The sequence below is a fragment of the Zonotrichia albicollis genome, chromosome 27 (assembly GCF_047830755.1).
Source record: "Zonotrichia albicollis isolate bZonAlb1 chromosome 27, bZonAlb1.hap1, whole genome shotgun sequence".
NCBI classification, from domain to species: domain Eukaryota; kingdom Metazoa; phylum Chordata; class Aves; order Passeriformes; family Passerellidae; genus Zonotrichia; species Zonotrichia albicollis.
This window is the reverse complement of record NC_133845.1, coordinates 2,498,167-2,516,725: the sequence shown is the minus strand read 5'-3', so window position 1 is coordinate 2,516,725 and position 18,559 is coordinate 2,498,167. Positions and strand designations below refer to the sequence as shown.

At 49.4% G+C, this 18,559-nt stretch overlaps 1 protein-coding gene across 1 annotated transcript in view; it reads right to left on the bottom strand.

Annotated features, from left to right (window-relative positions):
• Positions 1 to 18,559, bottom strand: part of POU2F3 (POU class 2 homeobox 3) — a 52,636-nt gene that overhangs the window by 13,420 nt on the left and 20,657 nt on the right. Inside the window, 2 exon segments of the mRNA XM_074559654.1 lie at positions 1,546 to 1,650; positions 15,864 to 15,898. Of these exon segments, the coding sequence (XP_074415755.1) occupies positions 1,546 to 1,650; positions 15,864 to 15,898 (140 nt within the window).

Sequence of the window (18,559 nt, the reverse complement as noted above, 5' to 3'; positions counted from 1 at the left end):
TTTGAGGGGCTGGAGGGCTGCAGGACCAAAAGTTTCAGGTGTAAGAGAAGATTCTGTGCATACAGAGACCTCCATGTGGAGAATTGTCTGCTTTTCCCTAGAAAAGTTTACTCTTGGTGACATTTTTGAGCTGGAGATTCAAAGGTTTCAGGTGCAGGAGAAGAATTCTGTCTGAATTTGGGGAATTTTGGGGCTGCAGGGCCAAAAGTTTCAAGTACAGGAGAAGAATTTGATGCAGACAGAGACATCCATGTGGGGAAGTGTCTGCTTTTCCCTGGAAAAGTTAACTCTTGATAAAGACATTTTTGAGGCAATCAAACTCTGGTTGTTAGAACAGTGAAACCTCTCAGATTTCAGTTTTTTCAGATGAAGCATTTCCAGAGCTTTTTCTTCAGACAGAACATTTCCACTGCCTGAAATCTCTCAGCAGATTGCAGCAGGCTGTCTACCTGCTATAACATGCAAGGAGAAAAGGCAAAGCTGTACAGAACACAATGTAACTATTAAATCTCACTGAAGAGCATCATATTAAATAAATCTTCCCCTCAACAGCAAATCTGGAATTGATAGGAGGGGAAATCAAATCAAAACTGGAAAAAAAGAAATAAATCGAGTATAACAGATCCATGGAATGGTTTGGTTTAGAAGGGATCTTTAAGATCATTTAGTTCCAACACTGCATCCCACAGGACTGCTCTGAAGACTGAGGGGATTGAAGAATCCCTAAATTGTATCATGGATCTGAATACCCATGAAAGAAGAGAGGAAAGGATTCCTGAGCATCTCTGTGGCTGCCTGGCATCCAACTTCCGCTAGAATTTAACAAGAGTAAAGTGCTGAACTCCACAATTTTTTACCTTAGGTAAAAAAAAAAATTCCCTTGAGGACTTCAGTGCTGAACTCCACATTTTTACCTCAGGCAAAAAAAAATTCCCTGGAGGAATTAATTTCTCCCCTGGTGTAAATCAATTTGAGGCAACAAGAGGCTGAGATTAGGAGTTAATCTGGTGTAGAACCCTATCTCCAGCAATGGCATTAACCAGACACCATGAATGAGGAAGAGCAGGGCAAGCATTATCAGACACTTCCCCACGGTGCTGCCTCAACCTCCAATTATTCCCAATCCAAGGGATTTCCTGACCATGGGGTGGTTTCAAACCCTCACAGGGAATCTCACCCCAGCACGTGTCCAGCCCAATTTTGAGCCCACAAGGAAAAGCCAAGGAGGAGGAAGATGAGGATTCACTTTTCCAGCTCAGTGTTCCTCACCCTTTCTGGCAAAAAGAATTTGGGGAGGGGATCAGGAGCAGCCCCTTTTCCTGGGATTTTGGGGCAGCCAAGGAATTTCCTGACCATGGGGTGGTTTCAAACCCTCAGAGGAAATCTCACCCCAGCACGTGTCCAGTCCAACTTTAAACCCACAAGGAAAAGCTGAGGAGGAGGAAGATGAGGATTCAATTGTGAGGATTCCTCACCATCTCTGGCCAGAGAAATCTGGGGAGGGGGTCAGGAGCAGCCCCTTTTCCTGGGATTCAGGCCACTCACCCCTGCAATTTGGCTCCCTGGCATCATGGATGATCCCTGCACGAGGTGCCCCGACCGAGGGGGGATGGCAGACTGCAAGGAGTCGCTGAGGTCCTCGGTTTTAATCTGCAAAAAGAGCAAAGGAATGGTGGAATTAGGGAGCAGGGGTGAGCAGAGGGCAGCTGGGATCCAAGAGGCTGGAGGAGGCTCCTCTCAGGGATTTTTGTGCTGTTTCCATCGCTGAAAATCAGGGTTATCCACACTCCTGCTCCCCACTCTATCCCATGGACGGTTTTCTTCTCTGCCAAGCATTTTACTCAATTAAAACATTTCAGGAAGCAACAAATTTCAAGCAGCTTTTCAAAGTTTAAAGCCTTTTGTGAAGTTTTAGTGAAGACAAGAAGCAATTCTCCTTTCCAGATCCCCGATAGGAGGGCTGGACATAGAAAACCTCTCATTTTCACTGCACAAAACAGAGAATGGTACAAGGGGATGGAAAAGGATGGGTCATGGAGGAAAAGACCTCAAAAAAGCAGAGTTATCTCCTAGAATTGAAAATGCAGCACTCCAGGCATCAAATTAATTTGTTCAATTTCTAACAAAAAGCAACAAGAAATTGCAAGGAAAATCTCTTCCTCAATTACAAGCTGTGGAAAAATAACTTGAAAACTTCACAGGTGTCTAGTGGTCTTTTTGAGCTACTTTATGTTCTTGCAAAATTCTTGCCCACAAGAAAATAATGATTTTTAAATCAACATTCTTAGAAAAAAATGCACCCAGGGACCAGAACTGAATCCTTGTTTCTGGTTTATTCCTCAATCTCTACATTCATTTCTAACTTAGCTAATGCATTTAAAAAAAATTTATTAAGAAGTAATAATAAAAATGTGTTCCAATTATTGTAGGAGTTGAAGTCTTTTGGTAGTGCTGACTGGGACAGGAGGGAGGGGAGGATTTTGAGAGTTTTTAGGTAAATTCCTGAAAGGTCAGTGAGAAGTGTCCATGCACAGGGGGCAGGTAAAAGATACAGAACTCTCCTCCAAGAAAAGATTGACCCAAACCTTTTCTCAACACTGAACAAGGGTTATTCCTCATCACAGCAAGAAGAGCCTCTAATTCCCAAAAACTGGAAAAAACAGGAGGACTCTAGAGAGGACGCAACTTGAAACTCCTGAAGATTCACCCTGACTCTAAGCAGTGAACGTCCCCAGGTGCTCCCACCAGATCCCTCCCAAACCATCCCTCAAAGGTGAGCAGGGTCTTTGCCCCACTGATGGGGCCTTGAGGCCCTGCAGCCTCCTTCCAGCAGAGGGGGATGAGAAATCCAGCTCCACAAACCCCATCCCGAGCGAGTATTTTGGGCTCGAAGGAGCTTTTCTGCCCATTTGAGCCAAGCAAAGAAATACGCGGAATAATTCCGGTTGGAAGAGACCTCCACAACCATCGAGTCCAAGCTTTGGCGGATCTCCACGAGGGGAGAAAAGGGGGAAAACGGGATCACAAGAAGCTCAACAGCTCCAGAAAAGGGAGCTGCAATGTTCCCCTCTGCATTTTGGAAGGTGCTGCTCACAGGGAAGGTGATTACAACACCCCCTTTCATTACAACTCGAGCTCTGGCCACCGCCGAAACTCGTTTTGCAATAATCCCAGCTCCTTGCAGCAAGAGGTAGACATGCTATGAATTCCAGCTCTTTCCTACCTTTCAGGTTGGCATGATCATCCCTCTTAGCCTGGCAGGGCAAAAAAAAAAAAAAAAACAACAAAAAAATCTGGTGGAAAGATCTTCTCGATCGCTATCGGCAGCGATAAGTCACTGAACGCCAGGCAAAAAGGCTCAGGAGGACACCCCGTTACCCCTGAGCCATCCAGTCACTGCAGGCACGTGGTTCTTTGCATTAAAAAGAATCCATTGGAGAAAAATAAGAAAAAATATATTTAAAAAAAGTTGTTAAAAAAAAATTAAAAATTAACTTTTGCCTGCTTCATCCAAGGCTGAGCAGTCCCAAGCAATTGAAGATTTTGGCGTCTCAGAGAGCCGGGCTGAGGATCCTGCCTGAGCTGTGGGGTGTTGAGGAGGCACGAGCCATTTCCAAACTGAAATCAATTTTTGCAGCTGCCAAGCGGGACGAGCTGGCGGCGCTCCAGGCACAAAGGGGTGTGTAGCCGCATCCCGGCATGGCTGGATGTGAGAACGGGAGGTGGGTTTGGCAGAGCACCGGCTCCCGACTCAAAAACAACAACAACATCTCCCACTGCTCCTTCCCCCGGCCCTGGAATTCTCCCTCCTGCGCAGTGGGCGGGAACCCGGGCTTTGGTTCTTGACAAATCCTTCTCCCCCTTGCACCTATTTCCATTGGGTTTAGGCTCAAATTTACCTCGCCCTCCTCTTCCTCTTCCCTCTGTGCAGCTGGCTAATTGTTCATTAGGAGGTCGGGATCTATCCAAAATTTTGGGGATGGTTTATGCAAATCCCACTCTTTTGGTTTTTTTTCCCTGGTTAAACCAGCAATATTGCCAAGTGCACATTAAAAAAAAAAAAAAAAAAACCCAAACCCAAAAAAACCCCAAAAAACCACACACATTGTGGGCGAGGCCACTCAATATCATGAGACTCCCTTAAAATAATGTAAATTTCAAATTAATAAAACGAGGGGAGGAGTTGCCTCCCCCTTTCCCAGTGCATCTGCCTCAGATTTGCAGAAAATGCCTGCAAATATGGGAAGAGTTTACCTTGAGGAACCAAAAAATAAAGAACCAAGGTTGAAATGACAAAATCCTCAGAGAATCACCTCGTGGGGGTATTTGATGGGAGCTCTGCAAGTGAGAAACAGTGATTTGGGTAAAAGCAGGAGCAGATCCCACTGGGATTGCTCAGGATCTTGGTTTTATAGGATGATCATGGATGGGGAAAGGAGAACGAGAAAGTCATGGAGAGACTTTGTTCCCACTGAATTTTACTCAGAAAAAAATAACAGGAAAGCGGGAAATTTAAGGAAAGCAACCCGGTTTGGTGGAAGCTTCATTGCCCATGCCAAGGAATCTTCCAACCTGAACCATCCCATGGAAAAAACGAGCAGGGCAAAGAGCAGGACCTGCAAATGCCCACAGCTGGGCTGAGGCGTGGGGGCTCTTGGCTGTGAACCTCCAGCACCTTCCTCCCTTTGGGGCCCGAGGGGAGGCCCAGGGCAGGGCTGGGAGCAGGTAACGGCAGCTGCAGGCACGGGAGCTCCCCTGGGCCAGGGCAGGAATCACACTTGCAAATCTCAAGTGGATGTTTGGATGTTTTCACAGCCTCGAAACAGGGTCAGCCCCCGAGCAAACGGAACGAAAAACACAGGAAGGGTGACTGGCTGCAAAAGAGAGAGTCCCTTCCGAAGTTGGCTTGAACAGCTGCAAGGATGGATGGTTTCTTACCTATCTCTGGCCTAAACACAAAAACAAAAAGCAAAACAAACTAAGAAACACATTGAGGGTGATGGAAAATGATCAAAGCTCCGGAGCCCGCTTGCGTAACTGATTTGTGGAAGGTGTTTCATAAACATTTCATAAGAAGGAGAATTATGAAGAAAACATCTCCCAACCTGCCTGCAATTACTGCACAAACTCTTCCTTACCAGTAGGAAGAAGGGGAGAGGAAAAAAAAAAAAAAAAAAAAAGAGAAAGGTACATCTGTTTTGTAACTGATCTGTGAACTTCTGGCAAACGCTTGGCTCGTGAAAACATCCTGCAGACATCTTGGAGAGCTGGGCAAAACTGGGAAATTGGGAAGAGCAGCTCTGCTTGAATTCCCTTCAGATTCCATGGGCTGGTGGCTGGATCCCACTGGCTGGGCTGGAGCCCTCCATGGGGAATCCCAGTTTAGGGATAATCTCAATGTCTTCCCCATCTATCAAAGCCCAGAACCCTCCTTGGGATGAGCTGGTGTGACACACACAGTGCTCCATCATCCTCCTCACTCAGCCACCAATTCAGAGCCTCCAATGCTCTCCCAAATCCAGGTCTGGATCTCTCCTACCCAAGCCCTGGCAGCCCTCTCCTCACCAGTTATCAGGCAGGAACCACATCAGTGGGAGATGCAGACACCCCCATTTGTTGTGAAGCTCCTATTTAGCCAGTGACCTCTTTGAAACGCACTTATCTGCCTCCACATCTGCCTTATCTCGCAGTCAGAGCCGAGTTTGGGAGTTTGACTCACTCTCAGCCCTGCAGAGCAGAGGAGAGAGGAGGATCAGGTGCACACAGAGGGTCTGGAGCACCCAGAGAAGGAACAGCTCTGAGTCACCCCAAAACGCTTTGAGTCACCCCAAAGTGCTCCTGAGCACGGCAGGGCTGCCTCAAGCTGCCCCAAAACCCTTTGCCTGGGGCTCAGGGAGGAGGATTTAAGCTGGAAACAGGAATTAAGCTGGATCTGAGGCTCCTGCAGCTCCCTGAGCCTTCCCACCTTGGGATGGCGTAAGCACTCCGCCGTGAATTACCCGCACACGTGGGCCCCATAAAATAAAAAACACACTAATAATAAATTATGGCAATAATAATAGTAGTAATAATGGGGTTGCAATTACTATTTCCACATGTACTATCCTGCACATACAGCAGGGATTAACAGCCACCTGGAAAGAAGGCAGGAAACCTTTATGTCAGTGCCACGATATTCACCCTGCAACGTTTATATCCCGCTGAAAGCTGGGAATTTTTGGAAGCTGTCAGCGTGACAGAAGGGAATTCAGCGTGGGATCAACTCCCAAACTGTCCTAAAGCTCAGCCATGGCAAATTCAAATGCAACCCCAAACCTCAGCACACCTGCATCGCCCTCCACGAGGCCTTTGAGTTTATTAATTGAGCTGGGATCTGATAGGGTTTGTCCTCAGCTTCAGCTTGGGGTGGAAATGGCTGAGCTGGAGTCAAGGTAAGGGTGGGAAGGCAAAACTTTGGGAGCAGACAAGCTGCACGCTCGACAGGAGAAAACAAACACAACCACAGGCTGCTCTTGTGGGCTCTCTGATACAGCTCTTCCCTGGAATTTTTGCTTCCAAACAAACAGGGAAGAGAGAGAAGTCATCCCCGCTTTGCTGTGCTGAACCTCAAATGCTCACCTGTGGCACAGGAGAGGAGAAGCACAGCAGAGGTGGGAAGAGCACCTGCCCTGCCTGGCCACGCGCAGGGTGACACCTGCTCAGGTGGGAGGCTCCTGGCCAGGACCCCACTGAGCCTCTGGGTGCTCTCAGGAGCACACAACTGCTGGAAAAACATGGAAAAATCAACTTACAGCACCTTCCCTCTCAGCAGGGATACCCAGGCACGTGGTACCTTCCCTGTGGGCATCCCAAACTGGGAGCATTTAACAGGAGATGCCTTTTCTTGATCACAGTGGGCAGAACCTCCACTCAGAGCATGGGAAATGGGATCTGCCCATGGATCCAGCCCGTCCAGATCCCTCTGCAGAGCCTTCCTGCCCTCCAGCAGATGAACACTCCCACCCAGCTTGGTGACATCTCCCAACTTGATCACTGATCATTTATCAGATCACTGATAAAGACATTGATAAGAGCTGCCCCCAGTACTGAGCTCTGGGGAACTCCACTCATGACTGGATGCCAGGAAGGCACAACTGTTCCCCATCACTCCATGGTCCACCCATAACTTCATTGAACATGATGCAATACACATTTAAAACTCGACCTAAAATTTTGGGAATTTATTTGGTTTGTGTGTCATTCTTTAAAAATAACTTGTGGAACCTGATGTCCGAAAAAGCAACTATTCAATCACTGTAAAATTGAAAAAATGTTTGAGGCATCTTAATTTGAATATTTTACGATGAAGCATCATTTCCCACCATCAAGGCTGGGATTTCTGCCCTGTCTCCCTGCCAGGGCTCCCCCAGCCCTCTGTGGGTTGCAGCACTGCTCCCTGCACCTCTCTCTCTCTCCACATTTCACTTGCCCAACTCCCAAACCTCTCCAGAACTCCACCTCTGCCTACACCTCCGTGCTTATCTGCTCTGCTCCCACCCTGGGCTGCATCCCTGCCCCTTTCCTTATCACCCTGATTTCACACACACCACTCCATGGCTGCTCCCCTGCCCTCCTGCAAGCTCACACAGGTCCCCTGGAGCCTGAGCACGTTCCTGCTCCTCTCCAAATTTGCCTTATTGGGATTTTCTGGGCTGAGAATCTGCCCTGTATGAAAAATATTTTTTTAATTTTAATTTTTTTTTTCCATGCATCCCTTGCCCATGGGGAGAAATCTCTGCCTTCTGCAAACACCTGGCTCTGTGTGGGTGTCCCTGGATTAATCACCTATGGGGACAGTGCCCACGCTGCCCTTGGGTGGGGACACAGTCCCCAGCACATTTTAGGGGGAATTCGCTCAGAATCAGGCTGGGGCTGGCTCCATCCCAGTTCCACAGCCTCTCCTGCTGGTCCCTGGCACTGTTTGGCACTGGGAGCTGTCACAGGAGAAGAGCAGAAGATTGCAATAATAACCACACCAAGAAGTGCAATTAAGAGAGAAAGGGAGAGTGAGGAAGAAGATGGGAAAGTGACGAAGATGGGAGAGTGAGGAAGAAGACAGCAGAGCATCACACAGGGTTTCATTTTGTCTGTAGGGATGAAATCCAAGGTTTGGGGGAGCTCAGAGCCAGCTCTCAGCTCCCAACCCCATGAATTCCATGGGCTGGGGAAGCAGCCAGGAGGGTCCCTGGTGGATAAACCAATTGATCCAACAGGGAACACCTCTGAGGAGGGAGAAAATGCTGGATAAACCCACAGGGAGCATCTATGAGGAGGGAGAAAGTGCTGGATAAACCCACAGGGAGCATCTATGAGGAGGGAGAAAATGCTGGATAAACCATTGATCCAGGAGGGTCCCTGCTGGATAAACCCATTGATCCCACAGGGAGAACATCTGGGGAGGGAGAAAATGCCCTTGGATGTCCAAAATTAGAGGTCTTGCTGGGATCACATCACCTTCCCCTCACTGTGCTGGTGCAGGACAGGTACAGAGCCCCACCCTGGCTGGCTGGTGCAGGTTTGGGGGGAATTCTTGGAGCTCAGCAGATGAAAGGGCTCCAAGGACTCCGAGTCCTTCTCCTCATTAGTGGTGACTCCCTGGGAGTCACATCCAGCACAGCATTTTGTGCCACCCAACCCTCAAAAAAGGTGCTGGGCCACCTGGGTTGTGACAGCCCTGCCCTGGGCTGAGTTTCTGCCGTGGAAAACAAGTTTTGTGACCCTTCAGAGAGATCCATGACACCGGGGCTTGTCCCTGGTGAGCACAGAAAGCGTTTCCTGAAGGATGAGCAGGGAATTTGCACAAAGACCTCTGACAGAGCTGGAGCAGGGAATTTGCACAAAGCTCTCTGGCTCTCCCTCTCAGGCAGATCTGGAGCAGCTGTTCCAGGTGTTTTGCCAAGCAAACAGGTGCAGGAACCACGTTGTAAATGGAGTTTGCCCTTTAAAAGCAGGAGTTTGGGAACTGACTGCAGCTGGATGTTAAGGAACAGATAAAATGCAGCCAGCTCTGGGCTGCTGTCAACAAATTAATTCAGTGGTTTCAGTCCATCTCCTGAGAAAAACAATTAAAACAGCCAAATCCTCGCTCCTAATTGCATCCCCCTTTCCCTCACAATTCCCCTGGCCTGTTTGGGAGTTCATTCCCAGCAAACTCAGAACAAACCCAGCCTGAAGAAGGGGTTCCTCTGCATATCTGTCCTAAGCAAAGCAGGGCCAGATTTAGGCACAGAGGACTTTCCCTGGAGCCAGGGCTTTCTCTCTGATGCTTTCCCAAAGGGCTGCATCTCAATGAGGAGCCTGCACACAAACAAATTTATGCAATCAGCCTGTCCCTAGGACAGAGCAGGGAGACTTCAAAAGGGAAAGGCCAGGGCAGAGCTGAGCTTAGATCCAGTGTCAGGCCCTGATTTCCAGCCAGGGGAGGCTCAAGAGATGAAAAGCAGATGCAAGAACTTAGGCTGATGCCCTGGGGCAACGGGGAGAAGAGAGAGTGAAATCTGAATTGATCCCCAGAGGGGAGAAGGAAGCAGGATGTGAACCTCCCCTTGAGAGGAGGGCAAAACAGGGCTGGGATGGAAATGTGGAGGGCAGACTGAAACCTGAGCTACCCAAGCAGGAACAGCAATGACATCCAGGGAGCACATGGGAGCAGGGGGAGGTGGGAATGAGAAACGATGAGAGAGATCCCCGGCGGGGAGGGAAGCCCTGGTGCAGTGAAATTAAATGTGCAGGGAGTTTTGCATCCCAGATATTAATAACAAACTACCCAGCGAGCTGGGCCCTCCTGTGCACCTTCAAAAGGATGGAGGGGAGGAAGAACTTGTCTGTGGTTGAGCACAAGACGATGAATCAGAGGATGGGAGTCCAGAACCCAGCTCTGAGCAGGGCCCTGGGTTTCAATGCAGCCCAATGTCCAGGGGCAAGTGGCCCACGAAGCATCCCCTGATCCCAGGTGCAATGACAGAGCTCAGCATCCCTGGGAAAGGCCAGGCTGTGTCTGCAGGACTCCTCCCCACCTCGCACCGGCACCCGGGATGCTGAGCCCATTAGCAAAGAGCCCTCAGACGTGTGGGTGGAAGGTACCAAACGAGGTCAGGGCGCTCATTAATGGCACTGAAAAGGGATTTTCACATCTCAGTTTGCCCACTTTGAATCCCTCACATCACATGTGTGCCTACAGGACATCAGCTGTGGAGCCCTGAGATAACTCACCCTGCTGCCTCAAAGCTGGAAACCCCACACAAAGCTCCAAAATTAAAGTTTCTTTGGGCAAGGACTGTCAGATGTGAAGAGAAGAGGGAGAAGAGTTAGACAAGGAGGTCCTGAGGGGAAGGAATTCCTTCAGCACTTCCTGTAAAAACTCACACAAAGCTCCAAAATTAAAGGTTTTTTGGGCAAGGACTGTCAGATGTGAACAGGGAAAGGAGCTTTAGACAGGGAATTCCTTCAGCACCTCCCGTGAAACCTCACACAAAGCTCCAAAATTAAAGTTTCTTTAGGCCAGGATTGTCAGATGTGAACAGAGCAGGGAGAGAGTTAGACAGGGAGGTTCTGAGGGGAGAGAATCCCTTCAGCACCTCCTGTGAAATCTCACACAAAGCTCCAAAATTAAAGTTTTTTTGGGCAAGGACTGTCAGATATGAACAGAGGGAGAGGAGTTAGACAGGGAACCCCTTCAGCACCTCCTGAGAGAGCAGGGCAGGAACACACAGGAGGCTTAACCTGCTTTTAGAAAGGAAGAATTTTCACCAGACCCAGCTGGAAAGGCTTTCTAGGAAGCCTGTTGGAAATCCATATCCTCACTCCATCCCCTGACTGGGGTGAACCAAAGGCAGCAAAGAACAGGAATAAAGAACCACCACTAAAACCGAAGCTGGGCCCTGCTCAGGCACCTCAGAACCTGCCTGTCTGTCCTAAACTCTGTCAGATCTCCCAGCCAGATCAGCTTCAGATTGATGTGATTGATGATAATGACAGGTTTGACAAACAAATGACAGCCTGTCCTGCAGGGTCAGCCTTTTGCTGGCATGAAAAGTGCCTGGCACATTTGGGTAGGGAGCAGGGGCAGACCCTGCCCAGCTCTGCTCACACAAAAACCTGTGAGCTTCATTTCAAGATGGACAAAAATCTGTCAGCTTCATTTCAAGGGGTACAAAAATGTGTGAGCATTATTTCAACGGGGACATTTCCCCTCCCAGCTCTAGAGAGCGGGGAATATGGAAACCCAGGGCACTACAGGGAATATTTCTGCAGCACTGATTTTGACCCTCATCCATGGAGAAAGTTTCCTAAAGACTTCAAGTTATACCAGAATCTACAAAATTGTGAAATTTAGAGATTATAGAGAGAAATTTAGACTATAGAGAGTAGCGTAGGTGTATCACTCGGTGAGAAATTGAAGTTTTGGGATTTTTAGTGTGCTGTGGATGGAAGCAAGATGGAGGGCACAGGGTGTTGTCCTGGGTTTCTTCTTCATGGGTTTGGTGGGATTTGTAATTAGGCAAAAAAGTCCACATTGCAGCTCTTTGGGATCAGTTATTGGGTTAAAAGGGAAAATAATCCAGGTGTCAGTTCTTAATTCGATATTTTAGTCTTAAAAGACCTTGGAACAAGAGATTGTTGCCATTTTGTGCCTTGCTGCAGAACTCATGGCCGTGAGACTGTTTCGCTGATAAGAAATAATAAATAAACACCTGAGTCCAAACATGAATTACTGTCCCAAGAGCCTTCAATGCAGAGAAACCCACAACAAGGGAGAGCTTGAGGAGCTCTCATTCCCTCCCTGGAAGGAGGAGAGCTGATGCTGCATTCCTCCCTGGACCAGCAAGGGGCTGCCATCGCTTCCCTGCTGGAAAGTGCATTGTCCTGCATTGCCCCAATTCTCGGCATAGAATGCAGCTGTGCATTGTCCTGCAGCAGTGCATGGATGCAGCTGTGCATTGTCCTCATTCCCTGCACAGAAGGCAGCTGTGCATTCTACTCATTCTCTGTACAGAATGTAGCTGTGCATTGCCCTCCTGCAGCTGTGAATTCTCCTAATTCCCTGCACAGAATGCAGCTGTGCATCGCCCTCATTCCCTGCACAGAATGCAGCTGTGCATCGCCCTCATTCCCTGCACAGAATGCAGCTGTGCATTGCCCTCGTGCAGTTGTGAATTCTCCTCATTCCCTGCACAGAATGCAGCTGTGCATTGCCCTCATTCCCTGCACAGAATGCAGCTGTGCATTGCCCTCCTGCAGCAGTGCATTGTGCCCAATCCCTGCACAGAATGCAGCTGTGCATTGTCCCCATTCTCTGCACAGAATGCAGCTGTGCATTGCCCTCCTGCAGCTGTGCATGGATGCAGCTGTGCATTGTCCTCATTCCCTGCACAGAATGCAGCTGTGCATTGCCCTCCTGCAGCTGTGCATTGTCCCCATTCCCTGCACAGAATGCAGCTGTGCATCGCCCTCCTGCAGCAGTGCATGGCTGCAGCTGTGCATTGTCCTGCAGCATGGCTGCACAGCTCCCTGAGCCGGGCTCAGCCCTCACACCACTCACACAAGCCCTGGCACCTCCCAAAACCATCAGCCCTGCATCCCTGTGCGCTCCCCAGCCCGATCCCAGGGCTCAGCTCCAGACACCTGGCTCTGCACAGCAGCTACAGAAACAAACACAAACAATCCTGAATTTCCTACAGGGGAATCCAACCCCAGCAGAGACCGCAGCACCTGGGCAGGATCAGCTCCCGTTGCAGCACTCCCAGCCCTCATCCTGCTCCCAATTTGAGGCAATTTTCCCCATTTTCACTCAGATCTGTCCCTGGCCACCATCCCAGCCCGTCAGGAGGCAGATGATGTCCCCGTGCAGGCTGCCAGCAGCGAAGGTGAAAGTTTATTGCTGCGCCTTTGCATTTCCCTGGCCATAAACAGGAAACAAGCAGCATTAGACTCGCTAAATAAAAAAAAAAGCCAAACCAGATAGGCAAGGCTGAAGATGCTGCTTTTTCCATCCACACCCTTTCCCCTCTCATTCACATACAAATTACTGTTGCATCCAGGTGGGAGGAGAGTTTGAAGAAGGGGAGGGAAAGGGGGGGAGAGCAGAGATGTTTGCCAAATAGGCTGAGGGATCAGAGGCAGCTTTCTCATAAAGCACAGGGCTGACCCACAAACTGCTCGAAAAACCTCAAAATCCACAAGAGTTTCCCTCCCTGCCCCGTTTGCAGGGTGAGAGCAGCCCCAGCAGGGAATTGGGAGGCAGGTTTGGGGTCTAACCAGGTCACTCCACCCTTCCCATCCCGCCTGGAGCGCAACTCGGCAGGGAGGGAGGGAGGGAAGCAGACCTGAAATGTAGGCCATCTACAAAGGCTGGGGGAGAGGCTTAAACGATGTGAGATTTATGATCTTCAAAGTGATTAGAGCCCAGCACTCCAAATAAAGGCAAAGAGAGCTCCTGCAGTCAGTTTGGAGTTGGGTTTCAAACCATCCTGCCCTGGCTTCGGTTTGAAAACTTGAATTGCAAGCTAACGAAAAAGAAAAACCCATCCAAAACCAACCTCAAACCCCAAACCAAATTAAAAAACCCACCAACCTCCACCCCTAATGAAAGAGCGCAGCACCTGATTTTACATGAAAACACTTTGATATTTCCAGCTCTCCTCTCTTCCTTTTTTCTCATCATTTGAAATCTATTTGCTGAATTGAGGATGAATTCAGCAACAGCTGAGGTCAACCCTAAATGTGAGTGTGGAGCCCGTGTGCATTTGGGCTCCTGCTCGTTTAGGAGAACAATTTAAAATAATAATTATTATTTTAAATAACAATACTTTCAAATAGCAATTATTATTTTAAATAATAACGATTTAAAATCACTCTGCCCATGGCCTTGGGAGGGCCAAGAGAGGGAGACAAAGAGCCTTGCATGGCTCTGTGTCCACTCAGGGATTGTTCCATCCCATCCCTGGCATCACTGCAAACCCCTGGGTGGGCTCTGGGCAGTCAGAGCAGATTAGAAATAAAATAAAATAATAAAACCATCTCATTCAGAACCTTTTGCTTTTTAAGCCCTAAATCCCCAGCTAAATTGGCTACTTAGTTACAGAGACAAGCTGGAATAAATTAATTGGATTTTATGGCGGAGTTTTGGTGGAAGGAGGAAAATAAAAATGGAAATGCTGCAAAAAATAAAAAACAAACAAAAAACCCAAAAAAACCAAACAAAACCAAACCCCCCAAAAAACCCAACAAACCACCTCAAAAAAACCAAAGAAACACAAAAAAACCCAAAAAAGCCCCAAAAATAACACCAAAAAAAAAACCCAAAAAACTCAAAACAACAACAACAAAAAAATCCTCCCCAAAAACACTAAAATAAAACTGAATGTAAACCCAAAATTTCTTTTCAGGAGGAGGATATTTCTACTGCCTGCAAACCTGACTGCCCCCACAACTTCCCCAGCATCCCTGGCTCAGACCAGCAATGGCTGTAACTCAGCCCTGCTCCATCACCTTTCCTCAAAAGGAAATTATTATTATAAACTAAATTATATCATAAATATAAATAATAAAGTTTGGATCCTGGCTGGAGCCTTCTCCCTGCTCTGGGCTGCAGACACACAGAGCTTTTTGTTTGCAGCTGGGGATTCCAAACTCCTGGAAGATGGCTGAGCGTGTCAGGACACCTTTGGTAGGAAAAGGGAGACCCACCCAGAGCTGCAGCAGCCAAAGCAAACAAACAAACAGAGCTGGGGCTGACATTTGTCACTGCACTGCCACCAAGGCAAGCTGAAGGCACAAAAAGCCACGTGGGGAAGGTGCTGCTGCTCACAGGGAGCTTTTGGGAAGGGTTGGAGCCCTGGGATTTGGGGGAGATGCAGAAGGGAAGAGGATGGGAGGCTGTGCCAGCATCAGCCTCGAGTCTGCATGGAGCTGCAGCCCCTTGTGCATCCCAGCTCTCATCCTGCAGCAGGGCAGGGCTGGGTCTCCAGGCTCCTCTTGGCCTTTCAGAGAGCATTTTCCTAAAATTTCAGGATGATTTGGACTGGAAGGAGCCTTAAATCTCCTTGTCAAAGCTCATCCCATCCCAGCCCTGCCATGGCAGGGACACCTCCCACTGCCCCAGGCTGCTCCAAACCCAATGTCCAACCTGGATTTGGGCACTGCCAGGGATGCAGGGGCAGCCACAGCTCTGCTCCCCCCAAGGGCTCCAGAGAGCTGTCACCTCCTGATGTGACACTCAGGGATTTTCAGAGCCACACAGGCACTCAGGGAGCCAGGGAATTCTTTCATCTGGACAAAGCAGCACCCACAGCAGGGCCACGGCCCCTCAGCTGCTCTTTCTGCAATTGGGGTTTGCTTGCCCCATATTTTATCTGCTGCCTTGCAGACAGGAATTTGACTCCAAAACCTCCCACCAGCTCATTTTTGGTGCTGGCTGACACTCCTGAGGCAGCCCCCTGCCTTTGTCTCTGCCCACCATGGTGCTGCCACTGTCCCAGCACTTTGGGGATGGATTTGTACCCTTGCCACCATCACTGAGGTGCTTTTTGTTTCTAAATAATGATCTAAAGAACTGTAAAATCCAGGAAACCCCTCGAGCAAATGGTCATTTTTAGGAACTCCATAATTAGCTGAGCTTGTATAAATTAGGGAGAGGGAAAGCAGAGGTGCAATCTGTCATTGTATCCCACAAGGGGAACTGGGAAAAAATTCTGTGGGTTTTTTTACTGACCTAACAGTTTTTATCTCTTTGCAGCATGATGAGCAAATAAAAAAACAGCCATTCCAGAAAGGGGGAAAATGAAAATAAATAAAAAATTAAAAACAGACATGGAGCACCTTACCTGCCTGTTAAAGTCCAGCCCATTCTGTTCATTCCCTAGAAGGAAACAAAGAGAAAAACACCTCAGTGTTAATGACAGCACTGGTGGGAGCTTTCCAGAACTTGGGACACACATAAGCAAAAAATTGGCCCTGGAAGAGCAGGGAGAGGAGGAGGAGGGTGCAGAAATGGAAGGATGAAGGCTCCTGCAGCATTTAGGTGGTGCCAGCCTTTTTGCTGAGAGATAATGAAAGTGTTCCTGCCTGGGAGATAGCTGGCCAAGGGTGGGGGAAATCACGAGGGAGATTCCAGCAGAGGTGAGCTGGAGGACATCACAAAGGCACAGGGGAGCCCAGGGCTACGTGTGGGAAAGGCCAGCAGGGAGGTGGCCAGGGCTGCTCACCCAGGACCTTCAGGAACTGGGTAATTGTGGCTACCTGGAGGAACACAGGGTGCCGTGGGGTTGCGCTCCAGAGGCGTCTCCTTGATTCCAAAAGAGATTGGCAGGCACAGGGGGGAAAAAAAAAAATCAGACAGGTCCCAGCCTGAAGGTACCGCACAGGCCCTCACTCATTCCCCTTTGATGATAAACATCCCCCCCCCTCCCCATCACACCTGCCAAATTCATCAAGAACATCACAGAGCAAAGGTTGTGCTCCCCACAGATCCTGCTGAATGCTGGAAGGGATTCCACGAAGCTCTGGAGCTGCAGAGGCAACCCCAAGACACCCCTTCATTCCCCAGGCCTTTCCTTTCGTTCCCCAGGCCTTTCCCTTCGTTCCCCAGGCCTTTCCCTTCACAATCCCCAGGCCTTTCCCTTCACAATCCCCAGGCCTTTCCCTGCCAGTCCAGCCCAGCTTGTGATAAAGGGCCTGGAATTGTTCACATCCCACTGGCACAAGCCCCCAGGCCTCCTGCTTTTTTTCCAGGATAACCTTCCCCACAAAGCAGAGCCCTGGGATCTGATCAAGCTCCAACACATTTTCCAGCAGTTCAGGGCTCCTGCAAAGAGCTGTGCAGGCAGGAGGGCAAATCCAGCTCTGCAATGGACTTTCCTCAGCTGAACAAGCCCTTTTTCCTTTCCCAGCACACATTTTTCCATGCACAGAGCATTCCCAGGTGAATCAGCCTGGATCCTGAGGGGGAGTGTGCTTGGTACAATTATCCACGGACACATTGGAGAGTCAGGGATAACAGAGCTTGGTGGCTGCTCTCTAGAAACAGCCCTGGAGATTTAATCTGGGACATTTAAAAAGCACTGGCTGTGGAAACAGAGCTGTGGGACTGTGCTGTGGAGCAGGGCCATGGCACAATGAGCTGCTGCCCCCTGAGCTTGACATCTGCTCACCCTCTGCACTTCAACCAGCTCTGAGCTTCCCCCAATCTGAAATCTCCTCACCATCCACACCCCAAACAGATCTGAGCTTCTCCCCCAGTTTGAGATCTCCATTTCCTCACCCCCTGCACCCCAACCCTCAATTTGAAATCTCACCATCCACACCTCAACCAGTTCTGATCTTCTCCCCAGTCTGAAATCTCGTCACCATCCACACCCCAACCAGCTCTCAGCTGCCCCCCCAGTTTGAGATCTCCATCTCCTCCCCCTCTGCACCTCAACCAGCTCTGAGGTGCCTCCCCAATGCTAAAATCTTCTCCATCTCCTCAATCCCTGCACCCCATCCAGCTCTGAGCTTTCTCCTCAATTTGAGATCTCCATTTCCTCACCCCCTGCTCCCCAACCCTCAATTTGAAATCTCCTCACCATCCACATCCCATCCAGCTCTGAGCTTCTCCCCAAGTTTGAAATCTCCCTGTCCTCATCCTCCGCTCCCCAACCTTCAATTTGAAATCTCCTCACCATCCACATCCCAACTGGATCTGACCTGCCCCGTCAATTTGAAATCTCCCTCTCGTCACCCTTTGCACCCCATCCCCTCTGAGCTCTCCCCAGCCTGACTGCATTTCTGCCCTGCTCTTCCTGCCTTCCCCTCCCCGCCCTGCTGTCTCCCTCCCCAATCCCAGCCCCTTTATCTCTTTTCCCCGTGTAATTCCCTCGCTCCAACCCCCTCTGCTCCCTGTCCAGCTCTCTCCAGCTGCTCCCTCCCCAGGAATGGGGCTCATTCATTGCCTTCCAGCTCCATTCCAGCCCCAAAAGCCAAGGAGGGCACATCCAGCGATGGGAATGCTGATAGCGTTAATGGGTGATCACAATCAGCATCCACACACCTGAGCAGGACCGCGGGAGCATCTTCAAGGCCCGCAGTTTCTACCTTTGAAACCCCCACGGGGTGTGTGTGTGGGGGGGGGGTGTTTGATTCCATCTGCAGGCAGCAGCTGAAGGGGAGCAAAGCCAGCAGGGAAGGAGGAAATAAAAGTTCCCAGCTGCTAAAATAGAACAGGAAGGAAAAGGTAATCTCCGGGTTTCTTGGAGACAGGAGTTTCACTCACGTTCAGCGGTGATGAGGCAAGATTCAAAGAGCTGCAGGGGAATCCCTGGTCCCAGTGAGTCACCAGCACTCACCCCAAAACTTGGAACCTGAGAGGAGCAGCTGGAATGGAGCTTCCTGCTCAGCCCCACATCCTCCTGCACAGCCTTTCCCTGCACAGAATTTCCCTGCACAACTTTTCTTCCCTGCCCAGCCCCACATCCTCCTGCACAGCCTTTCCCTGTCACAGACATCTTTTCTGAAAAATCCTTTCCTTAGGATTTTTCCTCCT